This window comes from Cyprinodon tularosa, unplaced genomic scaffold (genome assembly GCF_016077235.1).
Source record: "Cyprinodon tularosa strain WSP-4 unplaced genomic scaffold, ASM1607723v1 ctg34, whole genome shotgun sequence".
NCBI classification, from domain to species: Eukaryota; Metazoa; Chordata; class Actinopteri; order Cyprinodontiformes; family Cyprinodontidae; genus Cyprinodon; species Cyprinodon tularosa.
The window spans coordinates 1,246,828-1,267,395 of record NW_024039052.1 but is presented as its reverse complement, the minus strand read 5'-3'; the positions used below and the strand labels follow the sequence as shown (position 1 = coordinate 1,267,395).

At 36.7% G+C, this 20,568-nt stretch overlaps 1 protein-coding gene and 1 long non-coding RNA gene across 4 annotated transcripts in view; one reads left to right on the top strand and one right to left on the bottom strand.

Moving 5' to 3' along the window:
- Window positions 1–216: 216 nt before the first annotated feature.
- Window positions 217–10,337, bottom strand: LOC119789472. The gene is made up of 3 exons (XR_005281593.1): window positions 10,174–10,337; window positions 363–459; window positions 217–251 (listed from the first exon to the last, which is right to left on the bottom strand). It is a non-coding gene; the product is annotated as an uncharacterized LOC119789472 (long non-coding RNA).
- The window catches only part of LOC119789471 (SR-related and CTD-associated factor 4-like), a 40,051-nt gene continuing 21,211 nt past the window's right edge, over window positions 1,729–20,568 (top strand). The window contains exons 1-16 of one of the 3 annotated variants that reach the window (XM_038294354.1): window positions 1,729–1,925; window positions 2,966–3,049; window positions 3,141–3,185; window positions 3,530–3,691; window positions 3,774–3,891; window positions 3,994–4,130; window positions 4,213–4,359; window positions 4,449–4,522; window positions 5,458–5,548; window positions 5,717–5,797; window positions 5,926–6,005; window positions 12,638–12,819; window positions 13,434–13,534; window positions 13,629–13,742; window positions 15,046–15,202; window positions 15,303–15,394. In XM_038294354.1, the coding sequence (XP_038150282.1) occupies window positions 1,896–1,925; window positions 2,966–3,049; window positions 3,141–3,185; window positions 3,530–3,691; window positions 3,774–3,891; window positions 3,994–4,130; window positions 4,213–4,359; window positions 4,449–4,522; window positions 5,458–5,548; window positions 5,717–5,797; window positions 5,926–6,005; window positions 12,638–12,819; window positions 13,434–13,534; window positions 13,629–13,742; window positions 15,046–15,202; window positions 15,303–15,394 (1,695 nt within the window). In that variant the 5' untranslated portion in view covers window positions 1,729–1,895. The remainder of the gene's footprint in view (window positions 1,926–2,965; window positions 3,050–3,140; window positions 3,186–3,529; window positions 3,692–3,773; window positions 3,892–3,993; window positions 4,131–4,212; window positions 4,360–4,448; window positions 4,523–5,457; window positions 5,549–5,716; window positions 5,798–5,925; window positions 6,006–12,637; window positions 12,820–13,433; window positions 13,535–13,628; window positions 13,743–15,045; window positions 15,203–15,302; window positions 15,395–20,568) is intronic. The other 2 variants (XM_038294357.1, XM_038294355.1) reach the window with 2 other exon arrangements.

Sequence of the window (20,568 nt, the reverse complement as noted above, 5' to 3'; positions counted from 1 at the left end):
TTTTCTTGAAATTTTTTTTCATGTTGCTGTTTAATGCTTAAAAAAATGATGATGTAGTAAACATCTGCTCTGTGCTTTGTTAGCGGAACAACAAAAAGGATCAAGCTTTCTTTTTCTGCTGGAGAAAAACTCATTTTAAGTGGATAGTTTTTAAACGTGTACTTGAATATTTTTACTACTTACCTCCAGAATAAGACCGTAGTCAAACAGTTGAGCTTTCATGGTGTTCCCTCACTTTGGATTTGTGTATCCTGGAGTGATCATAAGATCACATTTTAAGACATGGCAGGGAACAAGATCAGTGGACTGCATAAGTTACTCATTTTAAGTATTTAATCCTTGAAAGCATGTTTTAAACTTACTTTGGAAGCTTCACCCCGAGAGACATTAGATTCAAAATAAGAAAGAGAAATCCCACAAAAGCAGCCAGAGATATCCATAGTATTATGACAATTGAGTCTGAAAGGAAAGGACATGTTTTCATTATTATCATAAAGAACATTTTACAACATAAGAAAAAATAAATCAGGAGTGAATAAGAACTTACATTTATGGTATTTGAGCTGGCTCTCATCCACAAAGACAGGATCGAGATAATCAAAATAGTATTCCCATTCATATGGAGGAGTGCTGGTAGAGATCCCTACAAACCCCAGAGTTTCATTTCTGAGCAAATGGTCTGATGTCCTGTTTCTAGAAGCTGATGTTGATCCGACCATAGCAAAAGCAATAGAACTCCCCAAAAATAGCTTTTAACACCCAGGAGCTGTTCCTACAGATGCGTCTGATCCGTCCTCAGGACTGATGGTTACAGAAAAAAAAAAAGTGCAGCACGAGATTCATGCAGTAATTTAAATGTACCACAAGATGGCGTTTGATTTGTAAAATTAAGAAAAACGTGAAAGAAAGTGAATTACTACTTAAGTGAATTAACACACACAAAAACATATATATATTTATATATATATGTGTGTTTGAATGAAAACTTAAGTGAATTAACACTTAAAAATATAAATATCTATCTATCTATCTATATATATATATATATATATATATATATATATATATATATATATATATATATATATATATATATATATATAGATATTATTTCTTAAGGCATTGAACACTGAATTACGTTTGAAGTGTTCACTTACTCTGTTTTGTTAATAAACGCACCTACCTCAAAATTTGTCTACTGTTTATATTTCAAAAATTAGATCTAAACTGAATTTAACAAAACTTGGCTGGGAAACAATTAGTCGCTGTGTACCCGCATATATCTATTACTAACAACACTGGTGTTTGATCGTTATATTTTTATACAGAAGTATATATTGAAACATAATCATATGGTCGAAAGAGTAATGTATTTCCCTTCAAATATATTCGGAGCACAAATGTCCTCCTAGACTGCCGATGTAGCAAATATTGAATCGAACAGCAGGGGGAGCTGTAGCAAAAATAGGACATATTTTTATATCACATTTGGTTTTAATGAACATTCTCCCTTGAAACTTTGTGAATATTACAAACAGGTCATGGTTTTTTTTAATAAGGTTCCTGAAAGTAAATAAAGTAAAACATATATATTTTTAAATCGCCAGAAATGATGCCTATCGAAGCATCCCGATCCACACTCCATTCCAGTAGATGGCAGTAATGTGCATCAATAATTTGCTTGCCAACTGCAATTAAAAAAAGAAAAACAAGCCTATCGGACTTCCTGTTCCTGCGGAAGTTAGCTAGACCTCTTCAGATAGGGCGGTATTTATAGCATTTGGCTTGGATTCTTTTTGTTTTGTTTTTTTCTTCAGAACTTAATTCCACATTGTTTATTTCTCATTCTGAAATAAATGTGAGAGTTGAACATTGTGCAGCATTAACAAGCCGCCATGGATGCTGTGAACGCGTTCAACACGGAGGTAAGGTTTAGCCCTAAAGCTTAGCCGTTAGGTTAAAGGTAATGCTAACTTGTCTCAGTAAGTTTAGCCTTTTAGGTTAAGACGGACATTATTATATTAGCACAAAAAAGGAACATGCTAGTCTATATTTTCCGTTCGGCAACGGATTCCTTTTTTGTGTGTGTTTAGTTGAGGACTGAACACGGTTGTTAAGGCCTCTAATCTCGCGCTACAGACCAAAACATGCTAATACACAAATTACGGCGTTTTGAATTATTGTGGAAACACTAGCTTTGATTAACCCCTGCTTTTTAATGACAAGGGCTTAGATTTGCTTACAGATAAAAACGATATGTTTTGCTGTTTTTCCATCTTTCTTGGTTTGAAATTAATCTAAACGTCATACCTTATTGATTGATTGGCTGACTTTATTCATCTCACAGTGGAGAAATTCGCTTAATTCACCTAAATGTTGTATCCGCATTACTATTATTAAAATACGTGTTTTCGGTTATGTGTCTTAATTTTGGATCAAAAGATGCGTTTAACTCCACTTGTCTTTTTCTTTGACTATAAATCACGTGCATACGGCTTATCTTTACTCTTTTCAAAAAGATATTCAGAGTGACCAGTTTGACTGCCAGTCATCTTCGAAATAACACACCTATAGAAACTTTGCCACTTCCCCTTTCTAGGGCTGTTGTTGCCGATTAGCGATCAGCTGATCAGGGTCACAGTGGCAATGTTGATGGCATAAAAACAAGGATTATAACATGAAGTGGATGTGATTTTAGACTCTTTGCAGGTATACGTGGTTAAATGGTGATACTACTTAAAGTTTTTGTACAGTCTGTCTACTGCAGCCTTTACTAATACACAGTGAGAAACAATAATTAAATAATACCTTTATTATGATGTTTGGTAGAATCAATATATTCTGTTTAAACAGTTTTATGTTGTGTTTATCATGGAGGCCAGGCTGTATCTTTCCGATGAGATAAAACCACAGTTTATGTAAATTACCTCACATAATCTGGTCTCCTTTTTTTTTATCAAACCAGTTGTTCTCCATGATCGAAATGAAGCCTCCAATATCGAGGGCTAAGATGATGTCCGTTACTAAATCAGCTATTAAAGCCATTAAGGTAGGTGAAATATTGTAATGGTACTTGATCTATACATGTATATTTTTACTCTTTCTCTCTTGTACTAATGAACATTTATATCTTTATTCAGCTGTACAAACATGTTGTCCAGATTGTTGAAAAGTTCATCAAGAAGGTATGTACAGTTAGATGATTTTTCTTGTTAATTAATCTTTAATGATACTGGTCAAGAAAGGCTCAAAACCTACAATTAACTATTTATAGGGTTTATTAATATTCTATAGAGGCTGACTTTGCACAGAAAAAAAATGTACTAAAGACAAGAAAATATGTTATTTGGGTTCAGCTGATATCTGCTCTTTCCTCGCTGATGTATACACTTCTCTCTAAATAACCCAGTTACAAATTTTCTTTGAAATCCTGGCACCAAAAAAGGCCTTTAATTTACAGGCCTGGACTGTTGACTTTAAAAAAGTAGAAAATGTACATTTCTTTTTTTTTCTGTCTTTGTTCTGTTAGTGTAAGCCAGAATTGAAGGTTCCTGGTCTATATGTCATTGACTCCATTGTTCGCCAGTCACGCCATCAGTTCGGTGTTGAGAAGGATGTTTTTGCACCCAGGTTTTTAAAGAACTTCACAGAAACTTTTCAAAACCTTTACCACTGTCCAGAGGATGATAAGGTAAAAATGTTTAGTATTAATAAACGTTGAGAGCCTGATTGAGACATTTCAAAAACTCCAGTGTTAATTTTTTGTTTCTCAGACTAAAATAGTTCGGGTGCTGAACCTCTGGCAGAAGAATGGTGTGTTTGATATGGAGATCCTTCAGCCTCTTATGGATATGGCCAATGGTACTGCTTTGCCACCTCCTGCCCTGGAAGGTAATGAAGTGTTAAAACATTGTACGCAGCAAGTGCATTTATAACATACTTTGATGAGATATATTCCCTTGTTGTTAAATCATTTACATTCCTGTTTCTTAGCAGCTCCTATCAACCCACAACCAGAAACTAGAGCTCCAGTCAGTATCCCCTCGTCTGTACCTGTTGTGCCACAAATACCAACTCCAGAAGCTTTAGCTGCTGTGGCACAACTGTTTAAATCTTCCCACGCTCAGGAGGTAAGTATTATGTTGCCTTAGGTTCTTCATTATATCAGCTTAGATTGTGTTTTTCTAATGTCCCCTTTCATTTCATCCACAGCTGCAGAGGATGCTTCAGGAATTTCAGCAGCCAGATAAAACAGTTGGAGCTCCTTCAATTGCCAATAACATAAACCAGCCTCAGATGCCAGGAACTCAACTTCATCCATGTAGTGCTGAAACTGCCAAGAAAAGTTCTTTAGCTGAGGTATTGATGTTGCTCAATGTAGAAAATATGTTGTGTTTGACTTTAGTTTCCACCATTGCTATGTTTGAATATATTTTTTTCCCCCCTAGAAACTACTTGACCGATTTGACTATGATGATGAACCAGAGGAAATGTCGATCTCAGAAGGCAACGTTCAGCCACAGTAAGTGTATAGGGAAACAACGTTGTAAAAATATAAACAAAAAAAAAAAAAAAACTAAAGATTACCTTTGAATCAAAGTTCAAATTGAAAATCACAGATGGGGTGCAACTAATGATTAATATGCAAATCGATGCTCCAAGTATGTGCCTTTAACTCTGTTAGATAAAGGCATGTTTTACAGTCTCTATACTAGAGTAAATTATTACTTCATTACCAAATTAGTTGACGATTATTTCAATAGTCGATTAATCTGGTTAGTTTCAGCCCTAGTAACCTTTTCACTCACTGACAAAGGTGCATGAAACTTCACCTTTGAGATTTCACTTGTAACAAAGGGATTTTTCTTCTCCACTGTTGCTACATGCAGGCTTGGTGTGAGGGATTGCTGTCGAGTTCTTAGAAAACTGACCGTATGTTCTTGTTGAGTTGTCTCCAAAGTGCTTATTTTCGGTTAATTAACAGTTTACGTTTTTTTTCATGTTATACATTTTTAAACCTACTCCCTTCTAGGGTTACAGTTTTTTGCCTGGTGGCTTTTATTTTGTGCAGGTCCATTTACGGACATACCCTGCAATAATGGTAGACAAGCACAGTTGCACCCACAAAGAAATTGAACAAAGAGATGTGAGGTCAAAATATCCAGGGTAGAGAAAAAGGAATTGATCTGAGAGAGGAAGTTGTGCTCAGATGATTAAAGAATATTTCCAGGGTTATTATCTTGATATACTAGGACCACCTAGTTGTAGATGTTATCAAAATAAATTGAATATATGAGTGAATGCATTTAAGCCACTTTTTACTTGTAAATCTTTTTTTTTTTTTTTTTAGAACTGTTTATATTGATAGTGTAAAAGTCTGGAATTGTAATGTCATTAGAAGCATAGAGTGTTTTTATTTCTTTAGTCTTAATCCAATGTGTGTTTTTGTCCTGACAGAAGTACACCTGATAATTTGTTAAACCAATTTCCTGCTCACAAGCTAAACACAGATGTTCATCATATGTTGGGACGGAGTGGGGATATAAAGGTAAATTTATAAAAAAAAAAAAAGCAAAACATGATGTTATATACATGCCGATAACTTAGTATATGAATGGTATTTTTATGTCCTGACAGATTATGTAATTTAACAGCAGCATTTAGCGTTTGTGCATAGTTTGGATAATTTGCATACTGTTGTTTCTTTATCTCTTAGCAGACTGGAGGAAAGAGTTATGAACAACATTTGACAGCAGAGGGATTTAATTCTGGAAAAGAGTCTGACCTTTATTCGACGGTAAGCTAGTCAATGCTTGTTTGCTGTTAGTTTAAGCAATACCATACCTTTGTTAATAGGATTTTTATTTAAAAAATTTTTGAACAAAGTGCAATTTGTAACAAGAAACATGTTTGTGTGTCAAATAGGAAAACTCTAGAGAAAATTCTTCCAGGAGGAATGATGGGAGAGACAGAAGCTACAGGACAAGGTCCAGATCTGCTTCCAGGTAATAACTGTGCCTTTCATACATAAATGTGAGGTGTTATCAGAAGAGCTTTGCGCAATTGTAAGGAAAGCCTTACCTAATCATGGCCATATACTGAATTCCTCAGTAAGCAGCACTAGTGTTATTAGGTTAGCTCTCAGCCATATTGTTATCTTGCTAATTGTTTAATCTGTGGATTATTTTTTTGAATAATAATCAGAGAAAGGTTCCTTAAAGAAGATTTGTTTAAAAGATTAAACCAGGTGAAAATCAAACCTCTTTCACTTGAGGAGTTCTGGGTAGAGCATATTGACAAATGAAATCCAGTATACCCCATTTAGTGATTAATTGATTACTAAATTAGATAAGAATTTTCTAATAATCAAATCATGATGAATCAAATTGATGATTTCATCCCTAGTTAGAATTAACTTTTTAAAGGGTGACAATATTGTAGTGGTTGCATGTTTTTGTGCTCCTGTCAACAAAAGAAGGGGAAATCAACAAGTTGTTTTCTCAACATTAAAGAAGACCATATTGGTACAGCAAAACATTTACAGAAGTTACTGACCTTGTAGTGTAGAGTGTAGTGCAGCAATATCCACCCAGATACAGCTTTTCGCTGATTGAGCAACATTCCATAATAAGCATTCCTAGGAAGCAGTCCTCCTCTGTTTTAAATTGGCAAACAGATCATTTAGTTGCTAAAACATTACAATCTATTACTGATTTCAAGTGTTCAAGCAGAGAAACTACACTTGCAACAGTGTTTATTCATGTTCAAATAAAAGACAATTCACCTCCAAGTCAAAGTGTAAGGTGTAGAGTCCGAAAACCTTTTCTTTTAATTCTTTTTTTCTCAGAAGAATTGAGCTCACACACAATCTCCATTGCATCTTCTTCAGCGTGTTTGTTTATTCCAAACTCAAATTTCAACTAGAGAGGTTTTACCAGTTTAGCTTGTGGTGTGCTGTGCTTCTCGTGTGGCTGGAGACTCCCTGTATGATCCAGACTGTTCTATTATAGATATGTATTTATTATCACCTTTAGTTTAAAAAAAAATCCCACGACCATATAAAAACCCTGCCACATGAAGCATCCTTTAGAAGTCATGAGTTCTAGAACAGCTGCCTTCTCTATATTCTGGTGATGTATTTTTACCTTTGCAGCTGTACAGTATGTGTGCCTCTAATCATGCTTATTATTAAACATTTAACACCATTGCAGTTTTAGCGTTGTGCTGGACGTTTGGTTGTGGTTTCACAACAAGAACGAAGTAAATGTGTTTCAGCCTTCATAGTCAAGCCTATTGCTACATTCTTATGAAAAAGGCCTTCCTTTTCTACACTGTAAAGACATACTCAGATAAGTTTGCTTTCTAGCTTTATAAAACACGATATTAATTTTAACTAGGTGCCTTGCGCCATTCCTTCATCCACATCGCACACCTGTCAGTGAGGCAACGTGTTCCCAGAACGCCTTTTCAGCTGGATGTTGCATTTAACATGACTAAATATGAATACTTGTTTCTGGCGAGGATTACTTTCCTGCAGATCAATGGTCTTAAAAATGTAGATTTTTGATCAGGTGTCTGCGGAAATGTATTGGGGTGCCCCAAGTCCTCCAATCTGAGTTTAGCTCTACCCTGAACAATTCCTTGCACTGTTTACAAGGATAGCATGATGAAGTGCTTTCACTCTGATTTTAATGGAAATAAGTTACTTATAGTGACAGAGTTGGTTGTCTAAGATTCAGGTTTTTAGCCTTTTGTATTTGTCCCTTTGCTGTATTAAAGCAGGAATGGCTCAGAATATCTTAGTTTAACAACACGATAAATTAAGCTAGCAGTTGGTCACATGCTGCAGGCTGTGGTCACATAAAGCACATAGAGGGAAGTTGCATGTGGTGAGTATTGTTGACAGGACACAACATGAGCTAGATGAGATAAGTGTGTTTTTGTTCTCAGAAGTAGATTTATTTAGCAAAGGTTATTTGAGGAAGCTGACATTAGTCTCTTGTAGCTGTCAAACTGTGGTCACATGTTGCATAGGAAAGCTGGTGGTCTGACAGTTGAACAATTGGTCAGGCCTGCATCCGCTGTTAGAGCTGTTAATTTATTTGACGTTGCAGCTCATACAACTAGCCTGCCACTATGAGTTGTCCCCAAGTGTCTAAATGAACTATTCTGGGATTTAGTCCATTACATTTAAGAGCTTATTTTTAATGGCCATTTGTCTTCAGTTATTTATTAAAATAACAAAGCAATACCTTTACATACTTACTAACACTATTTTTTTCCTTAAAGCTTTAACTGCACAAATTAATGTGTTTCCCTGTTTTTAGGTTGCATTTTTACACACAATTGCAATGGTGAAGATGAAAGAGCGGCAGAAAAATTGGAGAATGTTAATAACTGATAATTTGATAAAAAAAATAAATTTACACCGATAAATCGTAGCAATGGACAGAATAAGATTTAGACCCTGGAAATGGTCTCTTGTTAGTAAATATTTACAGGTATCTCCAGAGAACTTGTAATTGGTTGGTCGCCGCCGTCATTCATGTTTATTATCGAAAATTGCACATTAAAGTAGGAGAGGAAAAATGTATTCACTATTTTTGCACTCCACATCTGGTCAAGAGGCTCAGAATATAGATATACTTTTAACTTTTTTGTGTTTTGTCAGTGGCTTTCTTTGCCATAAAGCTGAGTCATACTTTATGTCTAGCATTGTGCCGATGCCAATACTTTACCTGGCTGTGAAGTATTGGCCGATAACATCTGTTTGAAATCAATGTGTGTGTGTGTGTGTGTGTGTATATGAAGAACTGCATACTACTTGGATGTAAAATAATTGCCATCACCACCATGGCTTTGTCAAGCTTCTGCCTACCATTGTGAAGCAGGAAAAAGACGAATATAAAGTGAATCCAGTAGAACTTTCTATTGCCTACCTGAAATGGGTAACAATAGTTGAATAAACTTTGGGCTCAAAAAGGTTTTGGTGCCCTATTTGTCGGAACCTGCCGATACCACCATTTTAGTGCTGGATGGGGGCCCCACCCGATACTGGTATCAATGCAGTAATAGTTATGTCTATAAGCAAGTGCAGATTTTACTTAGTGCAGATTTCCAAGCTATCACTGAGCTCTGCTTGGAGCTACAGTGCGGAAAGAAAGATGAACCCAACCTTATGACAGTGTACCCCGTTTCCAACTAAATTGCAGATCTGAAGCAATCTTAAGCTGCAAGTAAAGGCCAATTTATGCTTCTGATGCATAGCTTCTGGAACCATCAAATCTGTCTCTCAAAAACAGTAGCAAACCTGCGCAGACCTCAAGCGGAAGTGCGCAGACAAAAAGCAGCTGTAATTGGTCCATAGTATGCCTTTCCGGCTGTCTGTGTGGCCGTTGTTCTCGATTCAGTGCTGGGGCGTGCCATTTTTAAAAACCGAGGGGTAATACAGCAATGGATAACCATGACGAAAGATTGATTGAGGAGGTTCTGAAGTACAACTACTTGTAAGATGTTTTGGAAAATAAACACTCCCACCGGTGCCGCCGAAGAAGTTCTCACGAGTTCTCGAATAGGCTCCCCCTAGCGCTTTGGCAGGAAACTGCTGTGTGTCCCTAGAAATTCCATACTTTGCTGAAGCATACCAGCCGACGTTGCAGAAGCATACCAGCAAAACTAGTTCGCCAGCAGATGCAAGCGACATTTGATGTGTGCGGTTGCAGAAGTGTAATTCGCCCTTAAGAATCGCAGAGAATGAAGAAGAATTAGCTGATGTCCAGTTGGCTTTGTGTGTGATATAGAGCTGCCACGAATAACTACATCTCTAACAACTTATCTTTCGACACATTTTACATTAGTTCACTTATATTAATGACTAATTTCCAAAAAATCCCCACTGTTGGGTGTTAGCAGAGTAGCCAAGGGATGGTGTCGCCAAGTAAAAAAAAAACAGAAAGGGTACGTTCGTACTCTGTGTGCTCATTCGATTAAAGCCTCTGTCTAGAGTGGAGCCGTCTCGAAAGCACTAAAATTGTTATGAATGCGCAAGCGTTACTAAAATCCTACCAAAGAGTCGAGGGGGGCCTGCTTAAACAACCAAAGACAGTTGGTCATACTTCAAATGATTTGTAAAAAGTAAATGCTAACTTAACATTTAAACAATAATCAACTTACCGGTACATGATATTTTCCTTTTCAGAAGCATTCATAAGCCAACGAAGACTTGGTGTACAAACCAGCTGCCTGAAGGTATTCACATACTTTGGATACCTTCGGTCTTCTAGCAGATGCCTCCGTTCTAAATTCAGACTCCTCCGCTGCTGTAATTTTTTTATCTTGCTTAGAACCATAACCAACAGTAACAGAAGCTTGTGGCAGGAGAGCAAAGGGGAGCCAATTTGGCAGCGGTGTGCTCACAGCAAAACTAGTGCCGAGGAGCAGAATTACCAGAACTCTGATGAACGTATGATCAGGCCAAAATAGATGGGCGATAAACGGGCTGAGGAAAAAAACATTTTAATCAACGGAAATTATCTGTTTTCCTCATTAATTTGCAGCATTACTATAAGGATCCAGTCAGCCCAAACTTCATGTGTTCTGTAAAATATAGAGTCTTCTTAAAGAGGGGATTTTCTTAACAGCCTCACACACTCCATTAAGGTACAGAACAGAAGTTCTGAACTGTGAAAACAACTCCAAGATGATTAAGTTATGTTTTATATCTTTATATTGGTTAAAGAATTTTAAATGTCAATACTGACCTTTTTCCAAGTGGTTTTATTATATAATCTATCCACGCTTTGACCAACCCCTACATAATGTATTAAATAAAGATCTAACTAAATATCCAGATAGTTCTACTTTCCCCTTTTTAAAGTTTTAGGTTATATTCAAATCTAATACATTTCAGATTTTGAAAACATTTAACTGCTAACTGAAGTAAAATGACCTTTTTTCTTTTTTCTGTGGATTAAGAATGTCTGAAAATGGACCTCACAATAATTTTAATTACCATACACTTTAAGCAGAACGATGGTAAGATGACTATCATATATATTTACATAGGCTGTGGGATTTCTTTCTTTAAAGATGAAACAACGATTGTCTGTTTTTTGGGTACTGTGTAGTTTATGGAAGGTGAAGTCACATACATTTGATCCCCTTCAAAACATTGAACTACAACAAAAATATTGCTCCTTTATGTGTTTAAAAATGAATTATAATAGGTGCCCTTTAAAGCAACACTGTAGCCTTTGACCCAAGTTTTAGCTGTGAAATTGTTTTCAGGTCAACATATAGAACCTGCTGTATTGATGCTCTGTGCAGGCTGCTCTTCTTAAAACTTGTTTGTGAAACTTAAGAATCTGATCCATCATTGAACGAGTCCTGTGACCCAGAATGGGACTTTGCAGCAGTCCGAGCCCCCCTTAAACATGAGCGCTAACAGAGCTAAACGTTGTTGGTACTAAGGCAACAAAACATATATGACCCTAACCTGACCAGACATAATTTTAATGTAAGATTTGATTTAAGCGGGTTAATGTGTCCTCCTCTTTACAAGTGACTTCTCCATCTGCTGGTCCAAAGTAGTCTGCTGTCAGTTTCCATTTGCTTTCAGGTGCGCTAAACCTGAAAGTTGCTGGTTTAGTGCCCCTAGTGGCTAAAAGCTACACAGTGTTGCTCCAAGTTCCATAATAATATTGAGCAGGCATTTTAACACAGCTGAATGCAAGTATGAACGGCAGACATTTGTTTGTAAAGTTTCCTGCTAAACTGCTTCTTGCCCCCTTTTTTTATTTTTTTTTTAATTTACACATTCCTGAGGCTGAAAAGGACTCGGTCTTCTTTACACGGCAACAATTTCCACTCTCAGAAGCGTTGTCATCGCAACCTTGAAGGGCTTATATATGGTGATTTCACCAATTACAAAAGACTGGATTTTAGAGCTTCTGGCCAATTGGTCATTGGTTAGGGACAATGGAGCTAAACATTATCCTGTTCTGGTTATTTGCTAATTTTCTTAAAATCTCACCGGTGTTATACTTTATTAGCTTCTAGGAGTAAAAATCTCTGATAATTTCCCTCTACATAATCAGAAAGCTGTAGCCTCTTATTAAATAAGCTTTTACTTGGGGTGTTTAAACACATCTATTAATGATCCAATTACTTTGATGCAAAATTAAATGATCCACATCGTCATCTTCAAGATACCCCTCAATTGTGAAATTCACATAAAACTACAGTGGACATGTGATCTATTATAATTAATCACTTCTATAAACTTTGAAGAATTTTATTTTTTTATGTAAATGCCTGATGTCTGTAAGAGCTTAGAAATAAAATAGTCAAACCGTATTTAGGTTGTTTGATATCAGTGTAAATAAATTGCATCGTGTTGATGATAGACTTGTGCATTGAATGGTTATCGCATCATTTACCAGACTTTGTGATATCGGCACAATTGTATTGTCAATCAGAAAAAAAATTATTTTATATCATATAGGGATAACAGTTAGGAAGCCTTAGTGTGACACTAAAAACATTATACAGTGAATGCTTTGAAAAATAATACTTTAAATAATCACGATTTCATTAATACATTGTATAATTGTATTTATTTTATTTTTTTGTGCTTCAGATCTCCAAGGAGGAGAAGATCGAGATCCTCGTCTAGATCAAGGTGGTCACGGCACAGACGCTCCCGCTCCAGGGAAAGGCGGCGGAGATCTCGCGCTGATTCAGAAGATGGAAATGAAAGGGAGAAAGACAGAGAACGCAGGCAGAGAGGTCTTCCCAGCATCAAGAGCCAAACTCTGAGTGGTATGTACCAATACCAACGATATGAAGTTGTGTCCATATGTTGGAAACCCATTCAGCATGAGTATCTTTTAGCTGGTCCTGGATTTTGCAGAGTGTTTATGTGTGTATGTATTTGACTGGCATCTGGACCCCTCCCCCAGTGGTCTGTCCAGCACTTCTTAGCACAACCGCTCATTATGCTGAAAGTTTTCAATGTTACAATGAGATTAGGTGAACACATGCGCTTAGGCTGTGCCACTAGACACCCTTACCCTTCGATGGCACAGTTGGAGTGTCTAGGTTTGGAAATATTCCCAAACCAACTATGCTATGTTGACTACACTTTTCCTTGGTCCCATTTCTTATTGAATGCTATTATTAACCCAGTTAGATTAATTTTATAATTTTACCTTTATTCTTACAAAGCTTCTTGTTATTAGTTTTTTTTTTTTTTTTTGCTCTTAGTAAAGTCAACTTTCAAGCTTAGAAACCTCTTTGCAAAGACTACACATGTAAAATAGTGTAAACTGTTAGAACAAAAAGTAAATCTTCAAAATTATGTTATTGGAAAGCCTTCTTCCCAAAACCTGTAGTCTAATTAAGCTCTTAGCTGATCAACTTTCTTTTGCTCCCAGTTTGCAGTACCACACTTTGGGTTGGACAGCTTGACAAGAAAACTCAGCAATCTGATATAATGTCCCTTTTGGAAGAGTTTGGTCAGATTGAGTCGATCAATGTAAGTTGGGACAGATTGTGATAAACGTGTCTCTTACAGTCTATGATTAACAAGTTCAAATTTTCTTTACTTTAAACGTTTATTTTGTGTTCAGATGATTCCTCCAAGAGGTTGTGCCTATATTGTTATGGTTCACCGACAAGATGCTTACACAGCCCTAAAGAAGCTCAGTAGAGGATCAAATAAAGTTAACCAGAAACCTACTAAGGTATGTACTTTACTCATTTATTTATATTTGTTTTGCTTTGAATCTATTTAGGAGAGCCTGTCCTTTTGTCTGTCTGTATACAGGGTAACTTAAAGGTTATGTATTGATTTTAATGAATAAGTCTTAGACTTGGAAACATTTTATTGTCCTTTTGTATACATAGTGTGTATACAAAATGAAATTTCGATACATTCAGGTTTTCGACAGTGAATGAGCACCAGCTTAGCAATTGAATGAACATTTGCATTTATGAATTTGAAGGTGTGTGTTTGTGTGTGTATATATATATATATATATATATATATATATATATATATATATATAAATGGATAAATGACTGAGTTGGGATTTGCCATTCGACATTTTTATCAGATGTGTCCTTCATGCCAAGGAACAACCCATTAAATATTGGTGATTATCCTGATCGTAATATGGATACAGATTTTTTTTTTTTTTTTTTAAGATTCTCTAAGATTGTGAGTTAGGGATGTTCGATGTAATAAGCAGCTAAACCACAGAATGGCGGCAGTGACTATAGACAGCCTCAGCGTCAGACTCGGGGCTGGTTTATATTCAGAAACCAGGTCGTCTGCGTGTCTGTCGCAGTGAACGCAGATATGCCCCCGCCCCCTCCGCAGACACTCTGGGGCACCTCTCAAATTGTAGGTGACCGCAGACAGTGCTGCAGACAGGAGGCCTGTGATTTTTCCTGTTTGGTACCTTACCGGCTTCTTTTGTCTGTATGACCGTCATTGTGGAAAAAGACTCGTTAAGATGGACCAGCTAGAAGAGCGAGGTGCGCTAGAAAACTGGGATCCTTCTTCCAACTGGATCCCGCTCTATTTTGCTCCCATGTCCCTCTGTTGTCACACAAACTTGCTCTCGCGTTTTTCCACTTCCTCACCGCCTCGGCCGTACCTAGACTCACAGCTGGTTCGCGATTGTGGCGTAGAATAGCTCAGAACACGCTTCAAAATTGTCATAAAACCAAAGACATCTGCGTCATACCTGCGACAAGCTCACTGTGACACACTACTGTGGGAGTATAACCAGCTCTATCGGACGTTGTTGGTTTCTTAGCAGGATCAATTGAAAACGTATGAATGGATTTGCAAGACATTTTTTTTACTATAGGTTTCCCATACCAAAGAACCATTAACTTTTATTTGATGGAGATCACGTGTGAGTTAAAGCTATAGGTTTAATTTTGGGTTTAATTTGCTGCTTGGTGGAGGTCTGAGCTCTCTGATGGCTTCTTTAGTTTTATACTGAGATCACTGCAGCTGCTTTACCTGTCTTCCAGATTGCTTGGGCTTTAAACAAAGGTATAAAGCCAGCACATAAAAAGTTCTGGGATGTGGAGCAGGGGGTTACTTATATTCCTTGGAGCAAAGTCAAAGTTGAAGAATTGGAGAGCTATCAGGAGGGCGGCATGCTGGATCAAGAAACACTAAATCCAGGTAAGTGCATGTTTTTCTGCAGTATGAACTGAACTGACATACCCCAAGGTTCTAAGATACATGTTTCCTTACTTGGTCAATATGTTTGCTTAAACATTAGAGTGGAACTATGCTAAGGAGGGGAACAGCATGGCAGCTGTGAATGGAGCATTGGCAACGGTACCAGATGCAACTTTCAGTGCTCATGTTCAGGTAATGATTTTGCAGTCTTTAAAAACTTCATCACTAAAATTGTTCTTTCCTGTTTTTGATCAGTGGCCTTATGAGATTATTTGATAGTGTCTTACTGAGGTTAAAGGGGAACACCGTTTTTTGTTTTGTTTTTTTTTACATTGGGCCCTTGATTTTACGTTATTACATCATGTTCCACTCGCCCATATGAGTTTTGTGTCATTTGGAGCTGTTCTGAAGATATTCCGTCATCCACGCGCGCTGGCTACCATTCATTCTTCCTGTCCGCTAAACTGCTGCTAGTTTTACTCACATGCCTGGAAGATGTCTAGTGCTACTACCACAGATGATCTAGCTCTCAAAATGGAATTGAACGAGTCACATTAGCTAGCCGAATGAATAGAAGGGGTAGATCGTAGCCGCCTGTGGCCTGGGCTGCCTGTCACAACTCCAATCCGCATGCGCGGATGACGTCATACATGTTCCACTTTGTTTTTAAAACATATAAATATAAGAAAAATATAACTGCGGATGTCTGGGGGACAGTGATTCACCTACATGTTATGAATGCTGGTGTATCATAAAGAATACATTATGAACAATTTAGTTTGTGCCTTCAACTCGTTGCCCAAAGGAAGACGTTACTTGGATATAACCTAACGCAATATCTTCAGAACGGCTCCAAATGACACAAAACTTATATGGGTGAGTAGAACATGTTGTAATGACAAAAAAAAAAAAAAAAACGGCATTCCCCTTTAACATTATATTTTATATGAATAAATAGGATGATGTTGAATACAAGTGGTGGAGCCTATCTGAATCATTCTTACTGAAGTAATTATTTGCTCATTAAATAGTAAAGCAGTTGGTTTGGATTAAAATGAACTATTAAAAAGGTTGCCAGGCACTTCTGTTGGCACCTTCCAAGTACTGTAAAGGTTGCTCTAAGTATTTGAGGTAAACTAAACAAAAAGTTATCTTATGTGACTAATCACTGTAGTGCTCTGCACCTTTTAGAATCTATTTTGTTATTGGACATTATCTTTTGTCTCTACTTTTTTAGTTGAATGGAAATAGGTGACAATATATGTAGGAGAAATGCAATTTCAAAGCCATTGAAAGCAATGTTGATAACGGAAGCCCTGAAAGGGATGTCAGAAAAAGTTTTAGTAGAAAATATTTATTTTTCTTTGAAAGGCAAGGGAAAAGAAAATAGATTTTTTTTTGTTTCCAAGCATAAATGTCTCTGTATTTAAATTGAATATTTGCAAAGTAAAATGAGGCATGTAGGTCCAAAGAATGGTGTATTTGTTGGCCATGGTATGTAGTTATCATATTGACTTTGTTATAGTTATCAGCAATGATTATAGTGGTGATCCTGGATATTTGAAGGACAACATTATGACTAATATTTCTTAGGATCAAGACTGTATTCCCAAAATAACCTCAAAACCTGCTGTCACTAAATGCCTATCATAACTTATCACAATAAAAATGATAAACTGCATATTTTTAACCCAAGAATTTTCTTAATTTGATATATAATAAATGATTCTCAGGTCCACATACAGAACTTAGATTGAATTCTTCTCATCCATTTAATTTGACTGGGTTGGATCAGTGGCTGAAGGAGTCATGTGACCCAGAGCAGCCGTTTATGAAGGTCTGAGTTCCCCTTAAACACTAGAGCTAGTTAAGCTGTAAGTTGTTTTTAACCAGTATGACACTTACCTAGTCTGACATTTTTTGGTTCCTCGCTGTAGGATTTTATGTAGAGGGGTCACTGTAACCTTGTCCGTTCTTGAGATTGACAGCTGTCCCAGCATGCACTGTGGCAGCAGCAGCTTTCAATGGAGCGCTCAAGTTAAAGATTCTCTTTTCTGTTACAGTTGCTCAATAAAAGTATGTTTTAAGATAATTTCAGGCGAGAACATTATACTTTTTGGCCTCACTATATGGCCCAGTTAACTATTTAATGCGTATTTTTTAAAAAAAAATTAGAGGACCGCAGCAACCAGTGGACCTCCAAGGCTAACCGTAGCCTGAGCTAATCATAGCCCGTCTGCAGCAGCCCTCTCTCGGCATAGCCGTGTGTGAAGTACCGCTTGCTCTGATGGCGAGTTTGTTTTATTTGGCAAAATTCATTTAATTTGTGTTTATCTGACCGTTTTCTTTATTATTCCCCCACTAATTAAAAAAAGTAAGAATATATTATCTAGAGGTCAAATGCAGCTCCAGACCAGCAGAGCGTGTGGTGATGTCATGAGTACGCTTCTGTTCCAATTGACCCATATTTATTCTGCATGCTCCTGTTCTCCCAGAGTCCATACTTTCCTGTTTTATTCACAAGAACATACCTGGCGAGGACATAAGTTTGCACTCACATTCTTGGCAATTGAGAAACGGCCCTGGTTTATGCCCCCTAGTGGCTAAAAGTTACTAGCCTGACGTAGTCCGACTCAATTCTAGTCAGAATATGAGTCTGATACTGCTCCATAGAGCTGTGATTATGGGGCGTGTTTCAAACGAACCAGGAAAAAAAATGCCTCTGCACTCAATTGGATAGACCTACAACCAATAAGGGCAACGGAGTGCGTGACGTATGTTAAGCGAGGCATAGTTGTTGTCCACAAACATCAAAGCGTGCAGTTGCACGCCTAGAATAAGAAGATGAGACTTGATCGCGTTTCTCTGTTCCTCTTTTAAAATTAATTTGCTGTCGATATCTTCTAGAACAGACCTAATAGCAGAATCTACTCACCCAAACTCTCCAGCGACAGCCATTATTGTTGTCACCCAAGCGCGCATTGGTCACGTGGTTGATTACGTTACTGTTGGTCATCTGTCCATCATCGTATAAAGCCCGTCCTGACAATTTGATTGGATCGCCTGGCAGTGGGCGATAATACTCGCGCTACTATGGAGCAGAGCCAGACCAAACTTCCCCGACCTCAAACTTTGTGGGCGGAACTAAGTTCGGAATGGCACCCAGGCTAAAAAGTTACTGCTTTATTATGGAAAATAGACTGAATTATACTATTAACGTTTACATTAAGATTTATCTCATGGATTGCATAGGCTATTAATTACCAAGACTAAACTAGCAGTGAGCTATGTAATCTTTAACAGATAATCTAGTTTGAATTTTGATATAATTCTTGTCAAGTTTAAGTTGGATCTGATAGTTAACATTACTACTTAGTAATAGAAGTGATGCATATTGAGTTGAGTTATAGCTAATAAAAGAATCCCTTTTATTAATCATAAAAAGATTTAACCTTAATTAATCACCATAACAATGACTTTATGGATGTGGCAGTTTTTCACATGTGGAACAGTCAATTAGTATGGAATTTAAATATCTTATTTTGTAAACCTTTACATATTTGGCTCTTAAAAGGCTTATTTTTAAATGAGCAGACAACAGCTCCAGTTTAGGTTCCCATGTCATACCAATGTAAACCACTGCATTCCTACAAATTGCTTAATGTGTGTCATAATAAACATCAGTTATTCTGCAGATAAACAGAAGGTCATTGTTTACTATTTAGTTTATGACAATCAACTTAGAATTGTTTTAAATTTAGGTCATTTTAAATAAAAAAATTCCCATTACATTTATTTAAAGTAAGTTTCGTCACTAATTATTAGTACATTTATTTTGTCAGTGAATAATTTTAACTGCTGCTCTTTATGGTTTCTGAAATAATAAAAAAGATAGTCTAACCTATTTTATTGTTTTTGCTTTAGTTTATTTATGCATTAAAAAGCAAACCCTGCTAGAGATGATGTTTTTTGTGGTTGTGATCGTGTGACACCGTTTTGGGTAGCTGAGGTAACAGTGTTGTCTTTATTTTTAGCTGTCACATTTCTGGTATTCTTCAGCTTAACACTTTTAATTTGAACCCTAATTGCAATCATTCAGATAGGCTCCTCAACTTGCAGTTCTTTCCATCAGAAGTACTTATTTTTTATTCCATCTCATCAAGTCCTTGCATATTCTTGGTAATCTTGTACTGTAACATCTTATTCAAATAAAATTGGTAATTAAACACTCTGATATGTGGTATGTGTGAAGGGAAGCGTTTGTTATCCTTTCTTTCAGTTCAAGGCTTTATTTAAAATCAGTGACTCTTTTCTATTAGAAGTGGGTTTTCTGGCACAAAGTAGTAGATGGAAACATTACTTTAGATCACATAAAACGTATTCTACTAAAACAATAACTATTGAGACATTAAAAAATGTGCTAAGAGAAACTTCAAGTTTACTGCTACACAGACAGCAAGCCTCTAGCTACTTGGGAAAACAATGAAATTTGAGGCTAGTATTTAGGTAAAGTATGTTTAAAATGATGTATTAAAATATGTTTAAGTATTTTTGTATAAACAAATAATCTTTTAGCTTTACTAATTGAATTAATAAACAGCAAATGGCCTGAATAAAACTGACCAGCAGCATCATTCCACGATTACATTGCAAGACAGATAATCTCAGCACATCACCTGAAGAAAATCTTGTTCATTTTCCCATTGTTGAATGTTTCTTAATATTGATGGGACATACAAATCTGACTCGGAAGAGGAATTCAGATTGAAAAAGCAAGGTAAGCCAAAAGGTGCATGGCCTTTTGTTTGTTACTCATAGAGGTGATGTTTAGAGATTTCTTTAAATATATTTTTGATTTACATTTTACTAAATAAAAGGGCCCTTTTATCCATGTGTATTTCTTTAAAGAGGTCAACTGCTCAATATATGATTGATAATTTCTCTGGCTGTCCTTCTGAAAAAAATCTGCTATAGACAAAGTCCTTGTTTTCATTGTTAACTCTGTTTTAATTCATATTAAGTTAGGAGGGTCTCAGTGCAGGGTGTTAGATGTTAGTGGTGTCTGTTTTTGGCAAGAAGTGAATTATTGTTTAAAAGAAAGCACCCCTCCCATCATCAGGACCGGATTTGTATAACTGCAAATAAGAATTTAGTTTTTCATGCTACCAACAGCAGCTTGGCCTTCTATTATGAAGCAGGTTTAAGCTATCAGTTTTCTTTAGAAGATCTGGATTAACTAACCCCGAAGAGCCTGGTAAGTTACTCAGGGTTACTGACTTGGGAGATAAAGGCTTTCATGAAAAAGAGGTAAAGTTGGAATAAAGTGACCAATCACACTGAGGAGGCAGGAAGAGGGCTGGTCACCA